The sequence below is a fragment of the Pyxicephalus adspersus genome, chromosome Z (genome assembly GCF_032062135.1).
Source record: "Pyxicephalus adspersus chromosome Z, UCB_Pads_2.0, whole genome shotgun sequence".
Lineage (NCBI taxonomy): Eukaryota > Metazoa > Chordata > Amphibia > Anura > Pyxicephalidae > Pyxicephalus > Pyxicephalus adspersus.
Window position 1 is genome coordinate 10,295,629 of NC_092871.1, and position 27,314 is coordinate 10,322,942.

The following is a 27,314-nucleotide window of genomic DNA, read 5'->3' on the forward strand; positions in this document are numbered from 1 at the left end:
CCCGCAGCACAGTATAGAAGTCTCCCCATCACCCCACAGCATATTATAGAAGTCTCCCCATCACCCCGCAGCACAGTATAAGAATGTATCCCCATCACCCCGCAGCAGCACAGTATTGGAGTCTTCCAGTCATCGCACAGCACAGTTAAGGAGTGTCCCCATCACCCCCCAAGCACAGTATAGGAGTCTCCCATCACCCCGCAGACAGTATAAGAATGTGTCCCTATCACCCCGCAGCACAGTATTGGAGTCTTCCAGTCATCCCACAACACAGTATACTCATAATCTTGCTACTGTTGGAAAATAACCAAGACAATTTTTTAATTGTTCAATATTTATTATAAAATAGGAATCAAATTAACAAAATACAAAGAAATGACAGCAACTAAAACAGAATTCTGTACCCTGCAGTACCCCCTCTCTCGCTCACACAAACACACAATTCTCACATTCACTTCCATAAAATAAAATAAAAAAAAATAAAAAAGCACTTCATATACCAATCCTCTGGTGCATCAAATGTACAAATATATAAAACCCTAGCAAATTAAGGACACAAATCATTTCAGCAATGTTGGTGCAGGGGAACCCGGAGCAACCAATCAGAAATCAGATTGTAGAAAAAAACATTGAGGCTGCCATTTCTGAGCTTATCATCAGAAATTGCTAAGTGACTGGCTGTCCTGATGATCCCGGATTCCTTCTCCATTTACTTTGGTTGTATCCTTCATAATAAAAAAGTTCAGTGAAGCGAATCCTTTTAAAAATATATTGCATGTGTTCAGTGCCTAATCCCACAGACATGCAAGCAAGCATTGAGTATAAAAAAACAAAATCATTGATGATTATCAAAAATCTTTTTTAAAAGAACTGTCCCTTTCACAATGATTGAAAGTGTCGGATTTGTTGCTACGGGTTACAACACACCGTTTCCAGTGAAGAGATTCTCCAGGAGTTAACCAACTCAAGATTGAGGGCTATTCAGTGCTACAGACTTCAGCCCGATTTATTAAAGCTCCCACAAACTGGAGAAGGCTGACTCATTGGAGAACCTGGGTGATCCAGCAAACATGGAATGGATTTCATTTAAATCCAGGATTAAATCCATTGCAGGTTTGCTGGCTAACCCAGGTTATGATGGTCAACCTTCTCCAGACCTGAAGAGCCCAATGACTTCCATTGAAAAGCTAAGGGCTGTATGAAACTAATAACCAGCAGGATGTTGGGATGGATTGGTTGTAATGGGAGCTGCTGCCACAGATGCCTATTCAGTTCTCTGTGTTGATTCACTGCAGCGCATTCTCTAACCCTGAACTTATTTACTGGTACTTATCACTGATTTCATCTATAGCTCCAGATTTTATACAGCCCAATGTGACCCTATTGCAGTTATTTCAAGGTACTTCATTCCCCATCTGTAGCAAACCATTCCATGACTATAGCCAGCATTCTGAAAATAAATCCCCACTTTCCATTGGCTGTAACGGTGATTGCAATAAAACAGCAGCCATATTGACATCACCAACTCCCTGCCAAAAGGAACTCATTGTCATGTAATACAAATCTGATAATATGATGGGGTTACATGACACAATTAAAGCCTCAGCAGTGATCCACACTGTTAGGTTGCATCTTTTTAACCAATATATTACATTTACACTTCATTTGTAAGTGGAGGTTTTCTGTGCACATCAGGGTTTTTTGCCCTTATCAGGAATATTGGCTTCTAAGGACTGAGGACTGTAAATCACGTAACAGCACTTCATCGAAAAAAAATGGAGAACCTCTTCAACTTTGCATTACATTGCAATTCCCTTCATTACATAACAATAAGGCAATAATTCTCTAGTTTTAATGTGTCAAACTTTCCCTTTAGCCCAAGTATTTTTTTTTAGCTTTAGGAATGTACAGCCATATATTCATATTTATATCCACATGTATACATGTTCACATTTTATTTATATATACGCATTAAAATGAATCTTACACAGGCAGGGCCCCCTCCCTAAATCACCTATTAAATGCAAGGTAAAAGTGTACCTGTCATAGAAGGAAATTATTGTTATACGTACGTTACCCCTGTCTCCAGCATTGCAGGGTGAATTAGGGCTCTACCCTAAAGGGCGATCCTCCCTGCCTAGGTGCAGCGGGTGGAAGGTTGGGGTAAGGTAGGTATCATTTTACTTTCCTTCTTTACCCGTACATTATTTTACTTACATACAATAGCAGATTTGGGCAGTGGGGGACCGGCCTGAGTAAGCCTACCTTCCATTTTAGTGACAGGTCCACTTTAAGTAATATAAATAAAACACGCATTTACACAGAATATAAATAATAGATATAAGTTAAAGATGAAGTTAAAAGCAGAGAGATTTTACCTAAAAAGGCTTTAAATACGTCAAGGGTTTTCCTTTGAAAGGCAATGACAAAATGCTACAGTTAAGGACGGAAATCTTCCAAAGGCGAATTATAAATATCACAATCATATAAATTTCCTCCAATCATAGGTGACCATAACTATAGAAGTAGAGGGAACACTAAGGCTACATATACACGTCAGATGATTCTCGTCCCATTACCGCTTCAGGGCTAGTATCTGACGAGAAACTGACGTGCGTACAAGGGCTGTCTGATGTCAATCATGGATCTGCCCTGGCAGATCCACCAACAACAAGTGACCACAATGCAAGTGAAGGGGAAGGAGAGTAGCGGGGTGGCGCTCTGTCGTTCTCTCCCCTCCCCTCTCCATAGGGCAGAATGGTGCTGTATATACAGCCCTCATTCATGCATGGTTCAGTCTTTTGAAATTGAATTGAAGCGTGAAAGATCCTTTCCAACAACAAAAATCTAACGTGTGCACGCAGCCTAAAAGATGATGGTCACAAATGAAGGGACCAACCTTGTGTTATATGCAAAAGTTTCAAATTTTTCCAGAGCTGCAATGTTTGTCTCTAAAGATGTCCTCTGCATGCTCAGAGGTTAAATGATTCCCAATGAGTGAAATGCTGCACTTATAGTGTAACCGAAATGTTATTGCATTAGTAAAGTCTGATTACTAGGGAACCCCCCATAGCTACTGAAAAGGTGAAGAGAACCCTGTGTGTGGCATAAGAAGCCGAAGACTGGGAAGTAGAACACCAAACTTACCCAGCACCCCTTCCCCTATTATGTATGCACAGCTAGAGGCTCCAGGGCCTCATGTTTTGTTCTCCTCTTCTTGCAATGGAAGAAGTGCTAATTGCGCGGTCCAGTGTCACTATAATTTGAGTCAAGAACACTTTAGTTTTTGGACACCCTTCAAAATGAATACCTACCACATGGTAGGTAAGGCCATTATTCTGATCCAGCATAATCACGCACAGGCCAGCTCCTCAAAGCATGGCTTCTTTAATTTGGTGTGGAGGAATTTGACATCCCAGATCCCAGACCTCAACTCCAGTAAACTTCAGTGTTCTCCCCAGCCCGTTTATACGGGCGCACCACCGGGCACTTTTCAGTAACCACTCGGCTGTTTTTGGGTGGTTACTGAAGAGTTGGGTCACAATACAGGGGGTGCCACCCGCCTACAATTTCTTCCCACCCAGCTTAAAAAAATGTCTGGGTTAAACACTGAAACAACTTTGAAGTGAAACTAAGGTCTCACTTTAAACATTTTGTATACAATTGTGCTCAGATGGGTCCATAATAAAGTAGAAAGTGACAAGGAATGCTCTCTTCTGCAATAACTGTTCTGATCAGCCTAACCACCTCTCAGCTGTCAAATTTCACTGAGCTGTGCATGCAATCTCTGCTTCCCTTGCACTTGCCGGAAATGAATAAACCACTGAATGCTTGTGCGGGATTTATGTAATCCCTGCCCGGCCAATCAAGATGGCAAAAAATCATTTTCAGTAATAGAAGATGTCAGCGCCCTGCAATGGAACAGGGCCAGATGAGTACCGCAGTCTTAGTTCTGCTTTAAAATGAAATGGAATTCCAATTGTGAGCCAAGTCTTCTTATCCAACATTATACGTTGACCTTACAAATGTTCTTTTGGCTGGGAAGGTACAAATTCCGACAGACATTCTGCTACATTTTGTGGAAACCCTTCCCAAAAGAGTGGAGATCTTTATAGATGTAAAGGGGGACACATCACTACATTAATCCCCGTGGTTTGGAATGTAGTGTTTTCCCAAGTCGGACGCACCACCTGGCACTTTTCAGTAACCACACAAAAACAGTTGGGTTGGGTCACAATACAGGGGCTGCCCTCTTTTCATCTTCCCTTTACCTTGTTACAAAGGCAAGCTTTATAAAGGTGACACTGACTGGTTTTTGAATAACATTAAACAAAGAAAACAACAGAGTGCATGAAAAGGACATAAGTACCCTGGATTATGCAGCCCAGATACAACACTCTGATGAGCTATAGTTATGCAGAACTCCTTTTCACAGACAATGGCCTTCTTAAAAAATGTAGAAAGCTATGTAAAATGTAAAAGCTTTCAGTGCAAGGTCCACTTTTTGGATTAGGACCCCCTCCCTTTTTTATATAAATTGCCTCATGAAAATAAAAAAACATGCATCATAACACCCATTGTGTTATATAAAATATACCCCCCCTCCACAGGTGTCTGGATGAGTTTAATGTTATGATCCAGTTCCAGCCTTTGTATTGGGCTGGACTTTGGGACACTCAGTGAGAAGGATTTTTACATTACCCTAGTGCAGAAACCAAGGGAAGGTATATTTTCTATTCATTTGTATTTTACTTTCTTTCACCTCCCAACAGAGGATGCAGTGCCTGCTGCCAGTCTTTATACTTCCACTGATGGACTTTCCCCATTTCCTGCTGGAGAACCCATATCCAAAACAAAACACATTTGCTTACTAGTCCTTAGATATGGTGGCTGCATTAGTTTTCTTTCAGGCTATTTGTCCTTTATTTCTACCTTGCAAATAACATTTTCTGTCCCCCACGCTCACTATATATATATATATATATATATATATATATATATATATATATATTATACAAACACATATTCCTCACATATTCCTAGGACGAGAATACAAACACATATTCCTCTCCTCAAAAGTATTATATAAGGGGGGGGGTTAACTAGTTTAATTTAAAAAAATAAATAAATCAGCCACCACATCTAAACAACGGCATGCTGAAATACTTTACTTTTTTTCTGAGATTTCCTGAAATACCAGGGGGGTCCTCACATATACCTGATGTCCATCATCTACTGGAAGATGACATTGTGATGTCTGCACTCCCCTTTTTTCACATCACCCGCTGCTACATACATGCGCACGAACAGTCTCACTGAATAAGGCGGCACAGAGAGCCTAAATAAAAGAATAGGTGCAGTAGTTCAATGCAGCTGGTTTTCCAGAGCTGCACCAGCAACAAAAAATGAAAGCTGATTGTTTGCTATAGATAACCGATGCTTGCCTTGATCGACAGACTTGTAAAGCTTATAAAACCGCTAAGTGGAATGTGCAGTCTTCCAGACCAACCAATCAGATGTATTGATGGAATGCACTGATGATTGGTTGCCACTGGTAACTGCACATCTTTGCCCCTTATAGCATCCTACTAAATGAGCATATCATGTTTTTTTTTTCACATACACGTGCACAGCTATCTAGCGTTCCCCTATTATGTCCAATTTACAAAGGCAGCTAGATATTTTAGCCACAGGAAAATAAACAAAGCTGGATTGTGCATTGTTGCTTCAGGCAATTTTCCGTTAGGAAAAAGCTAAATCAAGGCCACGACACAGCCTTCTAGTAGTACGAAAATCCTAGAGAAAAATCACCCGTCTCATTCACTCTCACACCTGGCTAGATCCTCTTATATACATAAGTATATTTACACTTCCATGTTTCTGTAGAAAAGTGGTAAGCGCTTGCGTTCTCTGTCTGGCTCAGCCCTGACCATCTTCCGACGACGTTTGGTCTTGTAAATATAGGGAGAGGTTCCCACGTGATGCCCCCTGCTGTGTGGGAGGACTGTGAGGCGCTCGCAGAGACGGAGGTACTGTAGATGACTTTATCTGGATGACTCTGGTGTCCATAACTTCGCAGTCTATCTGCATCATGGTCTCGTAGCCTCTGGAGTTGTTATACACGCTGTCTGTATGGGCAGAACAGACATTTTAGCAGGGAGATAATACAAAATGGCCCAAGGTCTCCACAAATGTTTTTGTTTCCTAAACCAACCAATCATATCTTTAATTTGAGGTCTCTTGGGCATGGACACTGAAAGTGGTAGGGTAGCAAATGCTTATGTGACGCTCTAAATACCCAACTCCCAAAGCCAAGCCCCAATGAGAGAATAGGACTGCATGCTGCCAGTGAAAATTACTATAATGAACTTTCCTCATGAACTCAGTGTTTATCATTAATCTCAACTTGTCTTCCAAGCTGACATTCATGGGTCACTGGCAGGCTTTGCAACTTGTGCAGCACTTCTGCTGTTGATCAGTGTGCATGAGATACATTTACTAACATTTGATAGTAAGGACCTTACTGTAAATCTGTGCTTTATCCATTGAGGGAAATGCAAACCTCAACAAGACTTATACCTTACCTTTGCTCTTTTGCTGCCCTGCTTAGCAGATAGGAGCAAAAGGGAAGTTTGGGGTAAGATTTAGGTTGTCCAAGGTGTATCTTACACAGGGCTATGACTCACTAACACATGAATGTGATAGACCAGGGCTGTCACATACAGTGAGTCAGTGCTTCCATTTTCGAAAGAATCTGGTAGTTCCTTCAGAGTCTTCTCCTCCTCCTGTGTCACTGTCTATATCTGTCTGTCATTTGCAACACCTACTTAATGTACAGCGCTGCATATTATGTTGGTGCTATATAAATACTGTTTATTAACAATAATGAATGGGTAAGGGTGGAATTAACCCTTTCACTGCTAATATGTGTACACACATCATGGCACTAAAAAGGTAAAAAAAATCAGCAAAGCTGCAAGTTTGTTTTAAAATGTTTCCCCCAGGCTCATCTGCCCCTTTGGGATGCCTGGAATCACAAGCAATCTCTGTCAGGATAGCTAATGGGGAGCATGAAGGAGATATTGCATGCCTAACTTCTCCATGCAGGTAAACTCAGGTACAAATTTAAAAAAAACTTTTTCACGCACATATAAAACAAAAATGCACAAGCAGATATTATTAAACAGGATTTATATAGCGCCAGCATATTACGCAGCGCTGTGCATTAAATAGGGTATGTAAATGCATATTGTCTCACACCATCACCAGAGGAATAATTCCAAGGCAATAAGTTACATTTTACTTTAATTTCAACCATGATTTCCTGATGCCCAATATATTGCACCTCTTGGAATGTCATTGTAATGACAAGTGCTATTCATTTCACATGTCAGTAGGTTTAATGTATGCGGTGAATGCTATAGAAGAATGCAAGAAGTATAAGAAGCCAGGTGGAAAAAACGACCCCTCACTCACCATTCACAGGCAAAGCTGGCATCACCAGAGACATTTTAGGCCGTGACGTCTTGTTGTGACTTATTGCTGGCAAAAGAAGGTGATCCTGGAGGGAAAAAAAACACTCATTGAAAAAAGAAATCGGAGATGAAGACAAACAGTGGAGAGATGGCTACAGTACTGACCCTCCGAAACGAGACCACATAAAAGGTGTCTTCTCGTCTCTCAATGGCGTCCATCAGAAAATGATCTCTGTGCTCCTGAGGACCATAAAGCTGAAGAGGAATGTTTGCTATCCTGCGAAAGAGAACAATTGGAAATATCCTGTGAGCGAACTGGAATCAAGGAAATGTATCCACAGTTCTCCACAAGCTGGCACAACACTTGGATTAGGCCAGCTGTTAAAGAATAAGAACATGGTAGTTCAATGTAAAAATACATTTATAGTAACTTTTTATGAACTATGATTAAATCGTGTTTTTATATCGCATGAAGAAATCCTGAATACTCGATAAACAAAAATTGCAGGCGAACCTATGTGAATGGATTCTGGATGGCTGAGCTGGGACCAAGTCTGATAATCCTACATTGCTCCGCACTTGAGGATTCTGTGAAAAGAAGAGGCAGAGTAGTCAGTCACAAAGTAATTATTACTACTAACATCTTCAATTTCCATGCAGTCCCTTCACCTACTAACCCGAGTTTTCCTCTTTTTAGGAGGATGTTTTCCTGTCTTTCTTTCATTTTGATGTCTGCGAATCCACAAGCTGAGCTCATCAGCTAATCTTGATTTAGAAAAAAAAATAAATGTATATAAAAATATGTAAAAACAAACAGGTCTACAATAACAAAAATAAATCGGCTTTTCAAGTGAAACTCCTGCATGCCACTTCTCTCTGAATTATTCAAAAACCCCACCTGCTATAGAAAGAGGGTGAAGAGGTTTTTTGAAGTTACTTGGAAAAAACTTTACATATAAAGATGTTTTTTAAGGCATCAAGGGCTGGATCCTACAGATGCTATTTTGTCATTCAATTTGATTAAAAATTATATTTCGTTTTCTTCTTTTCCTAAATCTACCAACAAATTAAACTGTTGCTTTCTTACAAGCATGCCAACCATGCAACTATGACAACACTAAGGGTATTGTAGCCTATATTTAGCTCATGTGATTGGCCCTTTACCCGATAACCTGGATCACCCGGCTGTTTTTGGGTGATTACTGAAATGTTGGGACACAATACAGGGGCTGTTGAACACACTCATGATATGGAAGTTCACCTACGTCCCCAGCAAGAGTATATATATATATATATATATATATATATATATATATATATATATATATATATATATATATATATACACACACACACACAAACATATATACATACATATATATACACACACACACACACTTTCTGTTGATTTCTACTTAACCAGGGCACTAGTTCTAAACAAAGGGCAACATACCTGAGGGACTCGGTTCGATTAAAGTGTCTGCAGTCGGACGTCAAGAAAAGCTGATCCAAATCGTGGACCATCAGGTGCTTCACATTAGCCAGCGACCCACTAGAGTTACTAGAACAAAAAAATCTAACTGCTTAAACACAGATCACACCACAGATATATTGTACACAGCAACTGATATTAAGCCAGAGCAACAGCTAAAAGGTCACAAATCCCATCTATCTCTGTAATGCTCCTCAACATTTTCTTCCCCATAAAATATCAATAAAATGCTCATTTTGTTTTCTATGTAGTAGGCCACTCCATTGCCCAATAATCCCAATAAACTGACAAACTTTGTCTAACCTGAAGGCTTTATATTTCAAGATTTTATTTCATTATCTGTATATTATAAAACAAATTTTATACATCTAGAGATATAAAGAGCTTAATTTACTCAATGATTTGTCCCTTTGATTTTAAAACCAAAGTTAGGTATGTTACAAAACATGGCAATTTATTCAAAATCAGGAAAAATATATTGCAATCAGCTACTCCCGCTAAAGATATATATACTTTTTTTTGTTTTACATTTCACAATACATTGGTTGGTCCTGCTGATCAGTGCTAAAGATAAAAGCAATTCTTTTACAGGGAGAAAGGGCTCTGCTTTCAAACCAGAAGGAACAACATAATGCACACGCTTGCCATGTTTTAGAACCTCCAATTAAATACATAAAACTGGCAGCAAATATGCTTGTGTAGTAAGCCATAAAGAATATCCCAATGGCAGCTACATACATAGGTGTGATCTCTCCTTTTTGGTCAATAAGTGCTAAAACATGTTTTATTTTTCATTTATTAATTTTCCTAGTAAAACTATAGTATAGTATATTTATTATATTATTTCCCTGAAATTCTGCTTTAACAAACACAACTACCTGTAAGTGCTTTTCGGTTTAGAGGGTCGCGGTCTATAAAGCTTCGGTTGTGGCGGCTGTGATGATTCATCTTCATTTTTGTAAAACAACAAATGCCGAACATTGCTAGAAATTTCTGGGCTTTTCACAGGTTCCTCCTTTATGCTGGGTATGAAACTGACAGAAAAACAAAAACAGCTTACTGTTAATACCTTTATACCTGAAAACAAAGCACCAACATGAATTTGTTTAAGGAGCAGTATGTATTCCAGACCTGAAGAACATCTGCAGAACAGCATATCATAGGCAAGGTTGGAGGGGATGCCAAACCATTTCATGGAAAATGTACTTTTTAAAATGAAGCAAATAGTAAAGTGTATGTTTGGACTGAAATCCCAGAGAGTGTTGTCAGCTCTGCTCTGGTGGACTGCAGAACTCCAGCTGTCTCCACCTCACTCCAAAACTGATCTTTTATGAGCAAAATAATGCTCTTGTCATGAATCCAAATAGCTGATTCACACTATGGACCCGATATATTAAAACTCTTCAAGGCTGGAGAGGATATACCGTATTTTTCGGACCATAAGACGCACTTTTTTTCCCCCAGAAGTGGGGGAAAAAAGTCCCTGCGTCTTATGGTCCAAATACAGCCTACACATATGCTGTTAAAAAAAAGTTTCTTACCGTATTCCTCTCCTGTGTGCGTGTCTCCTTGATGCTGGCTGTGCAGCACGTGCCTGCTCCTGGCTGCAGTGCAGAATGAAACTGAAAGTAACAGCCGGCATTCTGCACCAGGAAGCAAGCTGCTGATCCCTGCCTAACAGAGATCCCTACCCTAACGGAGATCCCTACACTTAATTACCGGTAAGTGACCAGAAGGGGACAATCAATGGCATAGAGTGATCAGAAGGGGACAGTCATTGCATAGAGTGATCAGATAGGGACAATCATTGCATAGAGTGATCAGAAGGGGACAATCATTGCATAGAGTGATCAGAAGGGGACAGTCAATGGCATAGAGTGATCAGAAGGGGACAGTCATTGCATAGAGTGATCAGATAGGGACAATCATTGCATATAGTGATCAGAAGGGGACAATCAATGGCAGTAATTTTGTCTTTTGCTGACTTTATTTGTTAATAATGGTTCTAAATGCTGCTGTTTACTTTACAGTGTTGATTACATGTGTTTATGACTGTGATGTTGGTTTTTAATGCACATAAAATAATTTAGGACACTATTTGTTTCAGAATCTTTTTTTTCTTCATTTCCCTTCTCTAAAAACTGGTGCGTCTTATGGTCCGGTGCGTCTTATGGTCCGAAAAATACGGTACTTTAATCAGTAAAGCTGGGTGATTCAGCAAATCTGAAATAGATTTCTTGCTATTTGTTAGCAAATGTTTTCAATCCTGGACAAGATCCATTTCAGGTTTGCTGGATCACTCAGCTTCACTGATGAAAGTGTATCCTGCCCATCAGGGCCACTGTATATAAAGAAAGTACTCTTGGAAGATAAGCTGCCTGCCTTGCAAGAATTTTAAAAGCCTGTGATGGTGTCACTGTAAGTAATAAAAGCTGATTATCACTACATGAACAAGACAGCAGAAAAAAACTGATGCTGGAACATGATCCAGCACAGAAGTAAGGGACTTGGCGTAATGCCTAATGATACACAATGTTTTCAAGGAAAACGTGTCTGGAAAGCAAAATGCCTGAAGGTTTTCATTTATTCAGATCATTTAGTCATATTACACTGAGCTTGTTCTGGGAAGGTGAGGAGTTTTTAAGCATTCATTAGTGTTTTCACCATTACACAACAAGTCAGAGTACAGATGAGAATAATACTACAGGACTGCAGCTTCTGACTCACCTTGTGGGCCCAAAGTTAAATGCAAGGAACAGAAGTACAACCATCACACATACTACTTTCCGGTTCCCAGAGGAGCCGCGCAGCGAAGCATTCTGTGGAAATACAAAACATGCATGAGAGGTCTATGGATAAACACACACACAGATATATGTAAATATGTGAATGTCTATAGCCAGTTTTCTTTTCATAAATCAGCCTGTTTGTCACTTCGGAAGTGGTGAATGCCTTAGGCTACAAAAGTTTCTGTTTCAAACAGCCTTTTTTCATATTTCTCCACTTATAAACGTGACAATAAGCAGCTAAAAAATGTGCTTACTGATACTCCATTTAAGTTACAAGAGCATCTGATCACCAATCTGATTAATTAGGGTGCATCAATCAATCATTTATCTCTGTGTTAAAAGAACTATCTCTCTAAAGGCTGTTTCACTCTATAAACATGTGTGTTTATTCAATACAATGATAACAAAGGCAAGAGGTCCTTTGGGTGGTAGTCATGATTACTAATTACATAAACTACATAAATTAAAGGAAATTTACTCAATTTATCATGTATTGATAATAAATTAATAACACATTATTTGTTAAAAATAAGAGGATTGACAAATTGAAACTCCTGCTATCTTTGTGAAATGTATGAATTGATAAAGGCATCTTGTTAATCATGACTGGTAATGAACAGAGATTTAATTAATTGGTATCAAAATGAACAACTTTATCATGGGAGGTACAATTTATACAACTGAAAAATAAATTTGAAATGCATGATTTATAAAATTAATAATTAATTAGTTAATAGAAAAAAAAACTGTGATTCTTTTAACAATTAATGAAATGTGTATTAAGAACAAATTCATTAATGAAAACTATAGAACATTCACAGGTGATTGATAATGCTGAATTTACAAACATATGAGAACTCTTAAAAGAGGAATCAACATTCAGGTTTGATGATTTACACTAAAAAAGATGTAACAAATATAAGGGTCGCACAGCTGAAAATACATTTCATCTGATTTGATGTTTCATTGATCTATTGGAGATGAAAAGACTATTCACAATATGAATCTTTAATAAGGGAGTGTGGGTGATGCACCTGGGTTTTTTTTAACAACAATCATGTACCATAAAAGTTTCAATCAAACATTACATGTATTTGATTGTCTTTATTTAAGGATATAAAAAGATTGAAATATCCATCATAACATGTCCTTCTGAGGAAGCCCTTGTGGGGAAAAACGCTTCATGGACAGTTTAAATGGGAAAAGCAATAAATGTTTAACAAATGTACTCCAAAAATATTTATTGTTACTCAGAAATGTTTTGTATGTTTTTAATCATTGAGGAAATAAAATTCTATAGTAATAATTTTTAAAGAAAAACTTTAAAAAAGAAAAAAGATTTGCCCTTTCATAAATGTAGGGATCAGGAAAAAAGCTATGGAGAGACATTTTCATCAGATCACCACTTTTTTTAAAATAGAGCCTTATGGAGCTAGAGGGATCAATGGTCTGTAGTCATGGCAGGGCCTATGGTATTATTGTGATTTGGTAATGTTGATAATCCTACAGGTCTGTTTAATGATTTTAAAGAACACAAGCTCTCTAAATACCTCTCTCATTAGATGCTGCACTGTCTCTCGGAGTTCTCTATTCTCTCGGCGAGCATTCTCTAGCTGTCTCTCTGTCTCCTGCAGTCTAGCCTCCAGACCCTGCACATATTCCTTCTTCTTTCTTCGAGACTGGCATGCCGACTCTCTGTTCTTGATCATGCGCTGTTGTCGTTTTAAGAGCTTAGGCTATGGGGGAAGGTAGAATCACATATCTATTATAGTTATAGCAGAAGCATAATCATAAACCATAAGGCCTATACACAGTGAGTGTATTAAATTGTACATTTATGGACTGCCAAGCTGCGATACAGTAAAAATGTGCTCCTGGATATGCATTACCCCCTTCTTTAATACTTACGTCCACCTCTGTGGGACTGCTTTTGCCAGTACTCGGGGCAGGCACAATGGTCTTGGCTTCTGATTTAACAGGCGATGTTGTGGTTGCTCCATTTTGTATTGTAAGGAGCTGAGGCATCAACACAGACGGGGAGGCTGCACAGGGAACAAATGAGAGACAGATCAGGTTGGGCTGAAGGAGAGTTTTCTTCTTTTACATTCATCCCCTGCACAGAAAAGTAAAAAGAACACATATGACTTTTCCCTTCCTCCCAAACTGTCAATTGCCAGGCCTAAATGCAGAGGAGAAGTTAGTCATGAAGCACAAGCTAGCTCTAACCAGGTGAACTGGGACCAAGCAAAAAGGTAAATTTGTGCGAGGGAGAACGTGGTGAACATTGCAAATTCACAGTGAACGGTTGCCGTTACCTAAGCATGCGAGAAAATGTTCCTTCATGTCACGAGTGCCTTGACAATGAACAGGCCAGAGAGCGGCCCACCCAAAAGACGTGAAAAATGTATCTGAAACTCGTGATCAGTTTCAGCAGGCACGTGGAACGCAGAACAGCCAAACTAATCTAATCAGCTAGTAAATGAATGAGCAATATAATAAACAGAAACATCTGTGTGTAAACAGCGGATCCCAGGCCAAGCCAGACTATTCCCTCCGCTGACATACATGGCAAGCGACTACAAAGAGTGTGCCTGCAGAGCTGACAATTCTCCATGGAGTAAAGAAGCTGCATAGGATGAAATATTCGGAGAAAGAGACAACGCTGACGCTATTTATAGCTAACAGAGAAGAGTGATGGTCGATGGCTGATGACATGTTTTCAAAATCGGCCACAAAATTTGGAATACGCCAAAACTAAGAAAGCCAATGGTCAGGAGGATAAGTAAACTGAAATTGCTTCCAGCAACAAGTCAGACCACAGCTGTCACTTTCCCATCTATTGAGACAAGAGGGGTACAAGGAAAGGGTCCACTTTAATTTGTGTTTTAGGGTCCCAGTTTATCTGAGCAGCCAGACTCAGATTCCAGAGTCAGTAGACCTGGTGATCCATGTGCAATTAATGCGTGATGCATATTCCCCAAAATTTTCATTAAAGCGCTCCCATCCAATAGAAGGGTGTAAAAAAATTTTTGGGCAGGTGTTAAAACACCTTTGTCTTCCTGCCACTATGGCTGTATACACACGTTCAATAAATGTCGTTGGAAAGGATCTTTCACAATCTTTTCTAATGACAAAAGACCAATTGAGCGCTGTACATACAATGTCATTTTGCTCTTTGGAGAGGGGAGGGGGGAGAACGACAGAACAACATTCCACTGCGCTCTCTCCTCTTCGCCTGTATTATGATTGTTCGAGACTGATCCATTAGCAACAATGTACACACTAAATTCTCATCCTATACTAACCCTGAGGTGAATATCAGACCAGAATCAACTGATGTGTGTACGTAGCCTAAGTCTTCAGCATTTACAACTACCAGGAGAGTCAACTGCTTGCACCTCCCCTCCACAGAGCTAACACAGGCATCAAGCCTTTCTCCATATGACAGCACTGAATGGCCAATCATCAGGATCCAAAGCTGTCCAATGAGAAGAAAAAACACTGCATGCTCCCCATACATGAAGGTTTTGGTATTTGCTTACGGCAGCTTAACAGAGGAAAAAGTTATTCATTGTGTTGACGGTGGGGGGCCTCCATTAACGTGCACCTGCTGTTTTGCTCTGCTTGGGTTTGCTTTAAGAAAAATGATTGAGATGAGCAGCAGATATTCTCATGGGTAGCCAGGAGCCGCCTATCGGTGAAGTAAGCATCTTGGTAATAACAAACAATAAATGTCCTGCCAACAATGAAATCATTGCATGGAAAGCATATTCATATACAGGGGCTTGTTTGTTAGTAGCTGGAACGTCCGGCAGGGGAGCAGAGGCCTTGCCTGATTCATGGAGTTCTCTAATACATCTCCTCAGGACGCACAGGCTACCCAGGAGCAGCGCAGGGACTGCAGACAGCAGCAATAAACAACAAGTCAGTGATTGCTGGGAAGCACCCAGGACTCCTGGCCGACTTACACCCTTCCTGTTCTAGAATTAAAGGCCCATGAAGTTCAACAAGCAGTAAACTTTTTTTGTAGCAAGTTTGCAGTGTCACATGCTTTATGTAATGTCAACTGGATGCAATTAATTTAGTTACTTAACTGATTCCAAAACCAATTCTTCTTGATGTTTTCAAAATAGGTGCCATATTGTAAACTCAATATTTAAAGGGGACCTAGTACTGCCAGATTATGTAAGCAGACATTGTTGTCCTTTGAGGATATGTACTGCTCATCCTCCTTCTGTAATGCCCTATGCTGACATATACAAGTAATGAACCCACCCCTTGTCACAAATGTCCTCATACACTCGTATGGAGCTGGGGAAGAGAGGGGATATATCGGACTAACTTAGAGAAACTTTGGATTGCACTGGACAGCAGAATCAAACTATGGTGACGTTTTTACTGCTCCGAATTAGCTTGTGGAGCCATAGCTACTCACTTGGAAGCAGGCTGTGAGCTGCAGAAATTGTGACTTTAGTGCTGTTTCCCTTATAATCCAAACCCCCTGCCAGCACCTCCCCCTTCCACGATTGTGCCCTATATATTGCTCCAGCTGCCCCTGGATCTTACAGTTTCTGCACCTTTATGTCCAAACCCACCCCTCTCCTTCCCCTCCCTTTCACCACCACTCCTGCATTCTTTTTCACCACTGTGCCAGCAACTGCCACCCTACAGAACTTGACCCCCATTGTTTCCCATGTTCTGCTACCCTTCCACTGCACTTTCATTATTTTGTTTCCACACACCCCATCCTGACCCAAACGTCTGCTCAAGCTCAACACTGAGCCTCACCAGTGTTCCTGTCTCCATTATTCACTGAACTTTACATGCCCTTGAAAACACCTGACGCCTATACTTCACTCTGCTCTCAGCAACTACACACCACCACCTCACAAGGGCTCCTCTCCTTTTCTCACCACACTTGTGAATTGGTGACCTTCATGATACACCTGCATCTTTCACCAAAACTTTCTTGGTTTTACGTTTCCAAACGTGCAAAAATATTAACAGCAATAGTGACACCTGCTGGAGAACTGATGACATCTTTAAAGTCCTACGCATTCATTTTCTACACAAAAGAAGTAGGCAGTCATGAGCAAATCAGGAGGGGCAATGCCTGTATCCAGCATAAATTTAATGTAAGGACTGAACATGTTTTTGTACCCCTACACAGATGGCAAAACTACGAAGTATTATTGTGTATGGGGAAAAATGTGACCTGCTCCCCTGGGACAGTGCCCATTGTTGGACCCAAATGTGGTCACATGATTGTAGGGGAAAGGGGACATTGGTTCTCTTCTATTATGTGACATCGCCAGCAACGCCTGCAGAGAAGCAGGAAGCTATAAGGAGAGAGTATATAGCAAAATACATGGGGATTCGGGTGCTGCCAATGTGTGCAAATCACTACAATGGCTATGCAACTTCTTTGGAAGGTAAAATAGTTGTGCTCAGCAAATCTGAGAAGGGCAAAGCGTACCTGTGAGGTTGGGTGCACTTGGTGCTGGAGGGGAGTTGGTCACTGGGTGCAGGATAATAGCATGAGGTGCAGAGTTTGGGGAAGGGGCTGGTTTGGTCCCTGGAGCAGGTCTGGGTTGTAACGCTGGTTTCTTAGACAGGAAACTGTTGGATTTAGGGAGACATCCAGCTGTAGCTGAAAGAGGAAGAACAGAAGTTACAGTATATGATCAAAGGATCCTTTTATAAAAGCTGCACATCTGTTACTGATTCTTATACTAGAGTCTCATCCTCTGAGGAGACAAGCAAATTGCTTCCCAAAGATGTGCTACAAGACCTTCACTTATGCTCTACCCATACACAGAGGGCTAAAATGACAAATCTTTCATAAGGAAGCAACGGTAGGCAATGCGTTCCCGAAATAAATCACATGATCCCCCTACATACCCTACATGTATTCTATTCTATTTTTTCTCCATAGGCAGTCTCCACACCCATCTTAATACTTCAGCAAGTAATTTGTCAAAAGCTCTATCAGTATTACCTACACAAACCAAGGATTTATGAGTGTGGGACCTGCTACCTTACACTACAAGTCTCAGATGACTGCAGTTAGATTTGGGGCTGCTCAATTTTCTTCTTACTGGGGAGAAAGCTTGGAACCTCCAGAACACAGATCCCCCAGCTTCTGCTTCATCCATTCTATGGATCTGTGCTTAATTCCACCATAATTCCACCCTCCACACAGATACAGTGCAGAACATTGCATGGTATGTCAGTAGCAGCTGCAGGCAGAACACAGGCAGTGCTGGTGACTGGTCATTTATATACTGTATCTGCACACAGCTTCTACTCAGTACCGCCTGACGTCCTCTAAATTCAAATAAACCACTGACTGGCAGAGCTAACCCTTCCTAAACAGTATGAAAGCAGCACTAAGGCAGTAATGAAAGTGTATTTCTGCCAAAAAATAGGCTTTACAAATGCACATTCTCCGTACTATCACAACACAAAGAGTCTCACCTGTGGCTGGGGACACGGGGAGGAGAGTTATCTGTAATGTGTTGCAGGAGGTGGTCGGTGAATCCAGAGTTTGACATGGAGGAGATGGTGGCAGCTCTAATTTCACAGAGGTACCGATACCTCCGGTAGATGGCTGTGTATAACAGAGGAAAGCAACAACATTAACAATAAGTAAACTATTCAACAAGCATTTTTTAGGTTAGCACTCCGGTCTTTACAGCCCTGGGTCCCAGGATCGAATCTCGGCCAGGACACTGCATCTGCATGCAGTTTGCAGGTTCTCCCCGTGTTTGCAAGGGTTTCCTCCCATATTCCAAAAACATGCAGTTTGATAATTGGCTTTTCCCCAATTTGACCTTGGACGGTATTAAAGACTGAGGCAGGGAAGTTAGATTGTGAGCTCGTTTTGTTAAATGACTATGGGCTTTGTACAGCACTACGTAATATGTTGGCGCTAAAAAAATACTGTGTAATAATAAAATAATAATAATATAAGGAAAGCCGAGATAGGTGTTCATAGGACAGTAAGCAGAACACAGAGATGCTGGTTCATAAGGTATGAACAGGAGTTTTTATGTTCTTCTCTCAACCATTAATCTGATTTAATCACAAGAGTCTGCAAGTAATAAAACAAGCTTGATTTCCAGTTTGCAGTATTATTTCCTACAATACATTGTAAGAGGAAAGCAGCACTTACTGTGTATGGACCATCACAGGAGGATGAGGAGTCACATGATGATGAAGAAAAGGGGGAAGCTGGTTCTGTCTTTACCAAGAGATCTAAAGAAACAGAAAATGACATGTCAATATTATATTCGCAGCGGCCATTGTATTTGTATGTCATCTGAAAATATTAAAATAATGCTAATGAACCGCGCACACAAATTATATTTCCAGGGTGCAAAAAATTGAATGATAGGAATTGCTCATTAAATCTGGGGACTAACAAGTTCTAATACTAATATGGGTGGTAGTTGCAAATCCTATTATTTTCCATAAATCCATAATTGATTTAATGGGTGTTATTACTATATATCTAAATCTTTTACCTGTTCCAATAAGCAAACTAAGAGGTAGGACGATATGAAAAGGATTGTTAGGAAGTCTGCAATAGCTTTGGGACTTTACAGCCAGCAGAGTGCAGTAAAAATAAATGTAAACATAAAAATAAAACTGTTGGGAAGGGAGTCCAGTCATTTGACTGGGAACCCCACGGAGCCTCATGCAGCCCCTTTTTTATAAATGAAATGGTCTGCAGGGTAAATAGTGCAGCAATATCCACTCTCCATTATAAATACAATTAGCCCCTGAATGTTCCTCACTGCATACATTTCCTACATGTTACAGGATACCTCTTCGTATAATAAGGAGAGCTGGGCATGATTAAGTTGGAAGAATAAAGGCAGGTACACAGCTGCTTTTGGGATCACGCAACCCTACGTGGCTGGCACCTTGTCAGCCATTCAGTCACTCACAACGCAGCATTTGATAGCTAGAGGCATTCAGCCCAATTAATAAAGCTCTCCAATACTGTAGAAAATACACTTTCATCAGTGAAGCTGGGGGATCCAGCAAACCTGGAAAGGTCCAGGATTCAAAATATTTGCTAGCAAATAGCTAATGACTTTGAAGAAATGCATTCCAGGTTTGCTGTATCGCCCAGGTTCACTGATGAAAGTGTATCTTCTCCAGCCTTGGAGAGCTTTATTAAGTCAGGACTAGTGAGAGAAGCATGTCCTCTCCAGATATATCTTTAGCTGAAAGGGAGGAAGCTGTAGCCAGGTGGTCCAAAAGCGGGCACGATAACACACAACAAGTTTAGTCTTTCCAGTTGTTTGTGCCATACGTGTCCAGTAACCCCTATAAATTGAAACCCCTTTCTACTGCCCCCTATACTTTGTTCCATCTTTTTTAATACCCTCCCCCCTTAGTTTGCAATGTTTTTTCATAGTCTTTCTATTATGCCCCAGCTGGCAGGCTGCCTATACTCACTGGCAGCTCTCTCTACACAAAGCTCAGCCCAAGCTCTTGCTGGGTGGTGTGCCCATTGAAAATAGTCTGGGGAAAACACCAGGGAACATAGCCTAGCGCAGGGGTTCTTAACCAGGGATATCCATACCTCTTGGGGGTATGGGAACCAAATGCTGGGGGTATGGGACTCAATCTCTGGGTACCAGTATTTATTGTATTATTTTATACTTGGGTAAATTATTAAATCTGAAATCAAAGTGGAGAAATTGACTTGATGTGTCCGATGACGTGCGAGTAGCTTCGTCTGTAACTGTACCCCGATTCTATGCTTTGATTGCACAACAACAAATATCTCACTAGATTAACCCCCTGGGCGGTTAGCCCGCGCTTGGTTCGGGGTAAGAAAACTTGCTACTATCGGTTACCCCAGGCGTGGGGTAGGTAAAAATAGAAACACGTCTTACAGTGCAATCCGATTGTCATACAAAATGACAATCATAATAAAATTGTATTATATATATATAATATTATATAAGCTACTGTACATTTACATTGCATTATACACTTTTTTTTTTTTTTTAAAGATTTTTTTTTTTTTAAATGTTTTAAAAAATTTTTTTTTAAGTTTATTATTAAATTTATTAAATTTTAGACATATGTCTGTGAGTCATGCCTAAGAATTATAGCCTACAATCTAAAATAAATTTCCATGAAAAAATGTAATGCTTTTTGCATGGAAGTACGGAAAGAAATAGAACACCCAAGGTTCGTGTAGACGTTCATGAAAAACGTCTTTTGGTACAGAAATCTAGACATCAGTGAAACGCCCAGGTAGTTAATGAAAGTCTGTGTTATGTGGTCTCCATATTGAAAAACTTAAAAAAAAAATACTCAATTGTAAGAAATAAAATTATTGGTTTATAATCTAAAATAGGTGAATCAAAGTTAAATTGTAAAATAATTTTATATTTGTCATTTTACATTTTTTAATTTTGCTTTTTGTAATAAATATGATAACGTTATCAATGCTTATGATTTTATGTCATGTTCTTTTCCTAGCTATCCAAATCTAACGTACAGCAAATTCAAGTTGTTGACATATTTGGAAGTCATACCGGCAACGAAAATAAGGAATGGTGATAATTATTTGGACAGTCAAGTAAAGGGGATATGGGACCATATTGGAAAATCCATTGGGGTCTGGAGTCATCAAAAGGTTAAGGTATTGCAGAGGTGGAGTTCAGGGGGGGGCCGCTTTTAAGAGGAACTAAGTATTGTAGTCGGTAGCCTAATTCTTCTTTAAAACTCAAGGGGGACTTTATTGTGATTTATTTTTTTTTTTTATGTATACACCTGCGAATACAATGCAGATCTCCTTTACATAACATTTAGGTTCATGCACACTGTTCCTTTATTAAACATAATTTAGTCTCACTTTGATTTCTCTAAGTGGAATGTCAATGGAGTTACATAACTAATCTCACCTGACAAGTTTACGCTGTGGATCTCATCCAGAGACGAGGACAGGGAACATGACTCCACATCCATCTGGCTGTCATACTGTGGATACAGAAGATATGATATAGACAAGAAGCACAGGAAACGACCTTCAGAACATGTTAGAGCTGATACATACCAAGTGCAGAGGGTAGGAATTAAATCCCGATGGAAACAGCTCCCCACAGTCATCTGCCACATCTCCATAATTGTACAGGCCTGTGTCTGGGGGAATAATGCACATTTTTACAATGTATCAGTATATTAATTAATAACAAAATAATATTCTGCCATCTGCAGGAGACGGCTAGAATTGCAGCCCACCAATTTAATTATTTGCTATTTGATTTAGGTTACTCTTGAATGCAAAAATCCTGAATTACATGAAATTATATGAAACACAACGTTATAGGGTTAAATGAATATTTAGTATAGAGATTATAAATACAATGATGAGAAATACCGAAAAACAAGAAGGAAACCAAAAGCCAGCAACAACAGCAAAGACAAAGCACCTGTCGCATAGTCTCATCTAAAACAAGGGATCCTGCGGGACCAATATTAGGTGATGGTTCAGAAAACCACCAATTAGTCACCTCTTCTAGAACCTCAATGTCCCATGATCCTCCTTGTAGGAGTCTTGTGACCAATGCCTTGGCATGAGCCATGTGATCAGCCAGCACAGAAAATCCTGATTCCCTAGTTTTACAAAGTCCACCAGAAATGTTATGTTGTTTTGGATAAGATGAAAGTTTGGGTCTCCATCAGATTTTTATTGGTATTTTTGACCCTATTTGGGAATTTTGCCTTCTTCCTGTCAGGTGTTCTGGAAAGATGTTTATTGTAGTCTCTGCATTTCTGTCCTGGTCACAATATCACTCCTAATTTTGGAGACTTTAGAACAAGACTTAGACAAGAACCTAAGGTGAGGGTACATTTCTATTTAGGGTTCCAGACATTTACACACACACACACACACACATACATACATACATACGCAGCGCTGTACAAAGTCCATAGCTAATGACATGAGAATAGACTTTGTACAGCGCTGTGTAATATGTCGGCACTATATAAGTGCTGGATGATAATAATACCCACCAAAAAAAAATGCCAGGTAGTCCCCCAGGCTAAGTTTTATATATAATACATTTTTTTGTTTTTTAATTTTTGGGGTTTTTTTTGGGCTGTATATATACATTGCTCTGTCGCACAACGATACTGAAGTGAAGTATCAATATAACTCTGCTCTCCCTACCTATCAGCATGCTGCATATTAATCAGATACACTGAAATTGTTCTATCTCCTTGCACTGTCTTCCTATCTGTGCTCTGCTGTACAGTGTATTGCAAGCTGATACCAGATCTGAAAAAAGTTAATGTATATTAGATATAGAGATATATTTTAGATACCCTATAGATTGGCCTGGAGTCCAGCTATACAGGGTCTGTATATCTTCATTGGATTGCTGATTCTGATTCCCTCATCCAAACATCCGGTAGGCCAACAAGAGAAACGGAAATATGTTCAAAGTACCCCTTGTTAGCCATGAATATAAAATGGTTAGATTACGTGGTATGCAGCACATTGCATGTTTCATTATAAAGCAGGGAATCTGACATTCCCTGAAACATTCCCAGGGAATGTCAGATTCACTCCTTCATATTAGACCTCGAGGAGTTAGAACATTTCCACCATCCAGCAATCCTGTGTTTGGACCTTCTCTCGGCCACTTTTACTTTCTTTTTGTGACTGCAGTGAGGAGGATTAGGGAGGTGACTGGAGGAATGCCGGAGGAGATAAAGCAATCTTATGACTGGGGAATTTCCTTCATGTATTCAGAGCAATTTACTCTGCAATAAAGGGAATTATTTTTATTATCAGAAAGCAGAAAAAGTAAATATTTGCTGCTGTGCTGCTAAAATGTCAAATATAAGTGACGAATATTCTGCTGTAATGAAAATGGTAAAAACGGGAATATTCTAGTGATAAACAATATACTCCTCAGAACTAAACCCTGGGGAGACTCGGCTGTCCCCGTTCTGTTTCAGGTGCCGCCATCTTTTCCCTATTTCTTTTCTGCATTCCGATCTAAGTCTATGTACACACATCAGATGATTCTCATCAAATAATCGCCGCATGACTGGTATTGGATGAGAATCTGACGTGTGAACAGCGCTTGTCATTCATGGATATGTCTTGGCGGATCCACGGACTGTGAACAAACGATTGCAATGCAAGTGAAGAAGAACGCAGAAGTGCGCAGCGTGGTGCTTCTCCGTCATTCTCCCCCCTCCCCTCTCTATAGAGAAGAATGGCGCTGTATGTACTGCGCTCGTTTTTGCATCGTTCAGTCTTTTGTCTTTGGAAGGGATTGTGAGAGTTCCTTTCCAACAACAATTATTGCACGTGTGTACCCAGCCTTAGTCCATGATTGGCTGGAATAACGTAACTCCTGCAAGTCCAGCACTGGCAAGGGACGCCGGGGTTGTCTGAGCTGTGCATGCTGGGCGGTGATCAGGGAGGTAGGAATTCTTATTGCAGAAGGGGCATCACCTGTCCATTTCTACAACAAAGCCCCGCCTCATACCAAATTCTGAAAGTGAGACATTAGTTCCACTTTATTGACATAGAGCCCATTGCCTATGCAGGCTTGTCATTTAATGTACAACGCTGTGTAATGTGTTGGCGCTTCATCTACTACAGGCTTGGCCTGTCACTGACAATTTTTCTGACCACGGAAACCTTTTAGATATCTGGCTTCCTAGTCAGGAAATCCTTTTCTGTCAACATGCAAAGAGCCAGAACTATAAATATGCCGATACACCTCAAGCACCTGCTGACCAGCATACATAATAATGTTTATACAGCCAAGCAAACACCAGCCAAGGTATAATAGGAGAAAGCAAAATACAAAACCCTCCTTCACAGAATTACTGAGAATTGTCATTGTGAAAAGGAAGTTATTTACATATCACCACTGTCATAAATCGAAAAACCAACAAGGGATCGGTTCCTCATTCCTGTACAGGCGCAGTTTTATAGCACCAGTACACGGCCTGTATTACCAAGCTGCAGATCTGAAGAGGACCTGTCATCCAGAGATTATAAATGGTGTCATTGCTATGATCATTCTAAAGAATGCTAATTGCCTCAGAATTCTCCCCAGCCCCTTTTAGCTTGGCGCACCACCCGGCACTTTTCAGTAACCACCAGGCTGTTTTTCCGTTGGGTTACAATACAGGGGCTGCCACGCACCCATGGGGAGTATACTGTGTCTGGATGTGACGCTGCTCACTCGACTCAGCAGTCAGTCATACACTGGACACAAGCATGCAGATAGCAGTGTGGCAATTAGCTGAATGCCAGAGCTGCATGAGCCATGTGGTCACTACTTTAGCTACAAACATCAGATGATTCATGCCCGATAAGAACGGTCTAAGGGGAGAATCTGATGTATGTACAGCGGTCGTCCATCAGCACAGATCCATGAACAACCAATGGGGAATGACTGCAGTACACATAAAGGGAGGAGAACACAGCGGGGTGCGCTTGTCCTTTTACCCTCCTCCCCTCTACAGAGAACAGAACGTTTATCTGTTTTGATCCTTTGTCGCTGGGAACATGGTTGTGATACCAAATTATTTGTTACAATACTGAAGCCCTGTGGAAGCTCTGATCAGAGGTATTTGGAGTTTGCATTGATCTAACTTTCCCTTAGAGAAGTGAAGGAAAGCGTAGAATGTATTGCTGATAAGGGGGGACATCAGAGTGACACTGGTACTTTACCCCCATGGACTGATGTGGTTCCTTCTAGTAATGAGCTCAGGATGAAAGGCGGCTCCATGTCAAAGGATTAACTGAAAATCTGAATGGACAAGAATTCCCAAATGTAGAACAAACATTTTTATGTTTTCTACAGAGGAGGGAAAAGTCAGAAGTCCTGCCAGGGTTCTATTGCTGTGTGGAGAGATTCAGCCAGTAAGAACGGTCTGGCTTGAGAATCAGACGTATGTACAGTGGTCGTCCATCAGCACCAAACCATAAACAACCAATGGGGAATGACTGCTGTACATGTCAAAGGAGGAGGGGACCTGGACTCTGGGATGGAGAGTAAGGGTGTGATACTTCCCGTACCTCCTAGATTGTAAGCTCTTCTGTGCAGGGTCCTCTCCTCCTCCTCCTGTGTCACTGTCTGAACGTGTCCGTCATTTGCAACCCCTATTTAATGTACAGCGCTGCATAATATGTTGGTGCTATATTAATAGTGTCTAATAATAAATAATATTAATAATAACGGGTAACCAAGACAGAGGGGAAATCTTGCAATAAAAATCTGTTCTGGTGACAATTATTTAATAGTGCAATTTGCACACTGTTCCCATGGGGGAACCCTCCTATAATTATTATATTCACAGCTCACAGTACTATATCTGGTGGTCGGTAGGAAGAATTCCTCTTACATTGCTGGTCAGTGGGAAGAATGTCACCCCTACAGATAGCCAAAATAATCATTGGGGTCACTTATACTGACCTGAGAGGCACAAACTAATCCTTGCTCAAGGAACTTCTAGTAACTTCTGGATTGAACCTCTGGGTTGAAGTAGTTAGGAAACCTTGCTGTAGATTTTCACAGCGCCATCAAATCTACAAGATTTTATCCACAAATACAATTTATATTTTAACTTTAAGAGACTCACCCCAATCCTCATTGGTGAGCAAGTTGTCTGCACAGAACTTGGTGTCCAGGTCATTCAGCAAGAGGTCCGTAGCCATCATGAGGGTATCCGGTGATCTCTGACCTCTGTCACCTGCAAGAGGAACAAGAAGTATAAGTACAGGTAGCCCCCAAGTTAAGGACATCCAACATACAGACGACTCCTAGTTACAAACGGGGCTTCCCTGCTTCCTCCTGTGCAGGATGGAGGCTTGACAGGGGGGAGGGGCGGTTTGCATGGCTTGCAGAAGAAATCTTTTGCTAAACACAGCTGAGGTTGTGGGTGAGCTTAGGGGCTGAGCTCTTCTGCAGCCTCGTATAACTCTTTAATGACCAACACAAACTCTGCAGTTGTTTCTTTTTGCATATCAAAGCACAGCTTGTTCCAGAAGTTAATGAATGTCTAGGCTGCATAAAGAATTTTTTTTTTACTTTGTGATTAACTCACAGTGAGGATTTTATACAGTAACTGACAGCACGCTGCCTATGTATATGTAATATGTTGAGACAAAAATTGCATTTAATAAATGATGTACCTGTTCCAACTTACAAACAAATTCAACCTAAGAACAAACCTACAGTCCCTATCTCTATGTAACCCGGAGACGCCCTGTGTGAGTATGAGAAGGTTATAAAGGGGATAAAGAATAGGTGGGGGGTTAAAAGATAAAAATGGACATCTGGTGATTGTAATTGGCTGTCTCTAACACATAGAGCTCTGACATTCCCTCGAACATTCCCTGGTGGGGAATGCACTACGGCCATTGAAACACAAAGACAGTGAATGTCAGATTCCCTGTTTTATAACTACGGCCCATAAAGAACGTGGACTGTACACTGTCTGCTCTTGCTTCACAATCGGTGACTAGCAAAGCATTAAAGAGCGGAATAAAGT

At 40.4% G+C, this 27,314-nt stretch overlaps 1 protein-coding gene across 4 annotated transcripts in view; it reads right to left on the minus strand.

Annotated features, from left to right (window-relative positions):
* Positions 1-316: 316 nt before the first annotated feature.
* Positions 317-27,314, minus strand: part of ATF6B (activating transcription factor 6 beta) — a 28,174-nt gene continuing 1,176 nt past the window's right edge. For 3 of the 4 annotated variants that reach the window (XM_072431860.1, XM_072431859.1, XM_072431858.1), the window contains 16 exons: positions 26,403-26,513; positions 21,841-21,926; positions 21,689-21,764; positions 18,931-19,013; positions 18,234-18,366; positions 17,233-17,406; positions 13,665-13,798; positions 13,307-13,492; positions 11,695-11,786; positions 9,846-10,001; positions 8,929-9,036; positions 8,153-8,240; positions 7,990-8,063; positions 7,641-7,752; positions 7,477-7,561; positions 317-6,128 (listed from right to left, as the gene is read on the minus strand). In XM_072431860.1, the coding sequence (XP_072287961.1) occupies positions 5,920-6,128; positions 7,477-7,561; positions 7,641-7,752; positions 7,990-8,063; positions 8,153-8,240; positions 8,929-9,036; positions 9,846-10,001; positions 11,695-11,786; positions 13,307-13,492; positions 13,665-13,798; positions 17,233-17,406; positions 18,234-18,366; positions 18,931-19,013; positions 21,689-21,764; positions 21,841-21,926; positions 26,403-26,481 (1,875 nt within the window). In that variant the 5' untranslated portion in view covers positions 26,482-26,513 and the 3' untranslated portion in view covers positions 317-5,919. The remainder of the gene's footprint in view (positions 6,129-7,476; positions 7,562-7,640; positions 7,753-7,989; positions 8,064-8,152; positions 8,241-8,928; positions 9,037-9,845; positions 10,002-11,694; positions 11,787-13,306; positions 13,493-13,664; positions 13,799-17,232; positions 17,407-18,233; positions 18,367-18,930; positions 19,014-21,688; positions 21,765-21,840; positions 21,927-26,402; positions 26,514-27,314) is intronic. The other variant, XR_011923604.1, reaches the window with a different exon arrangement.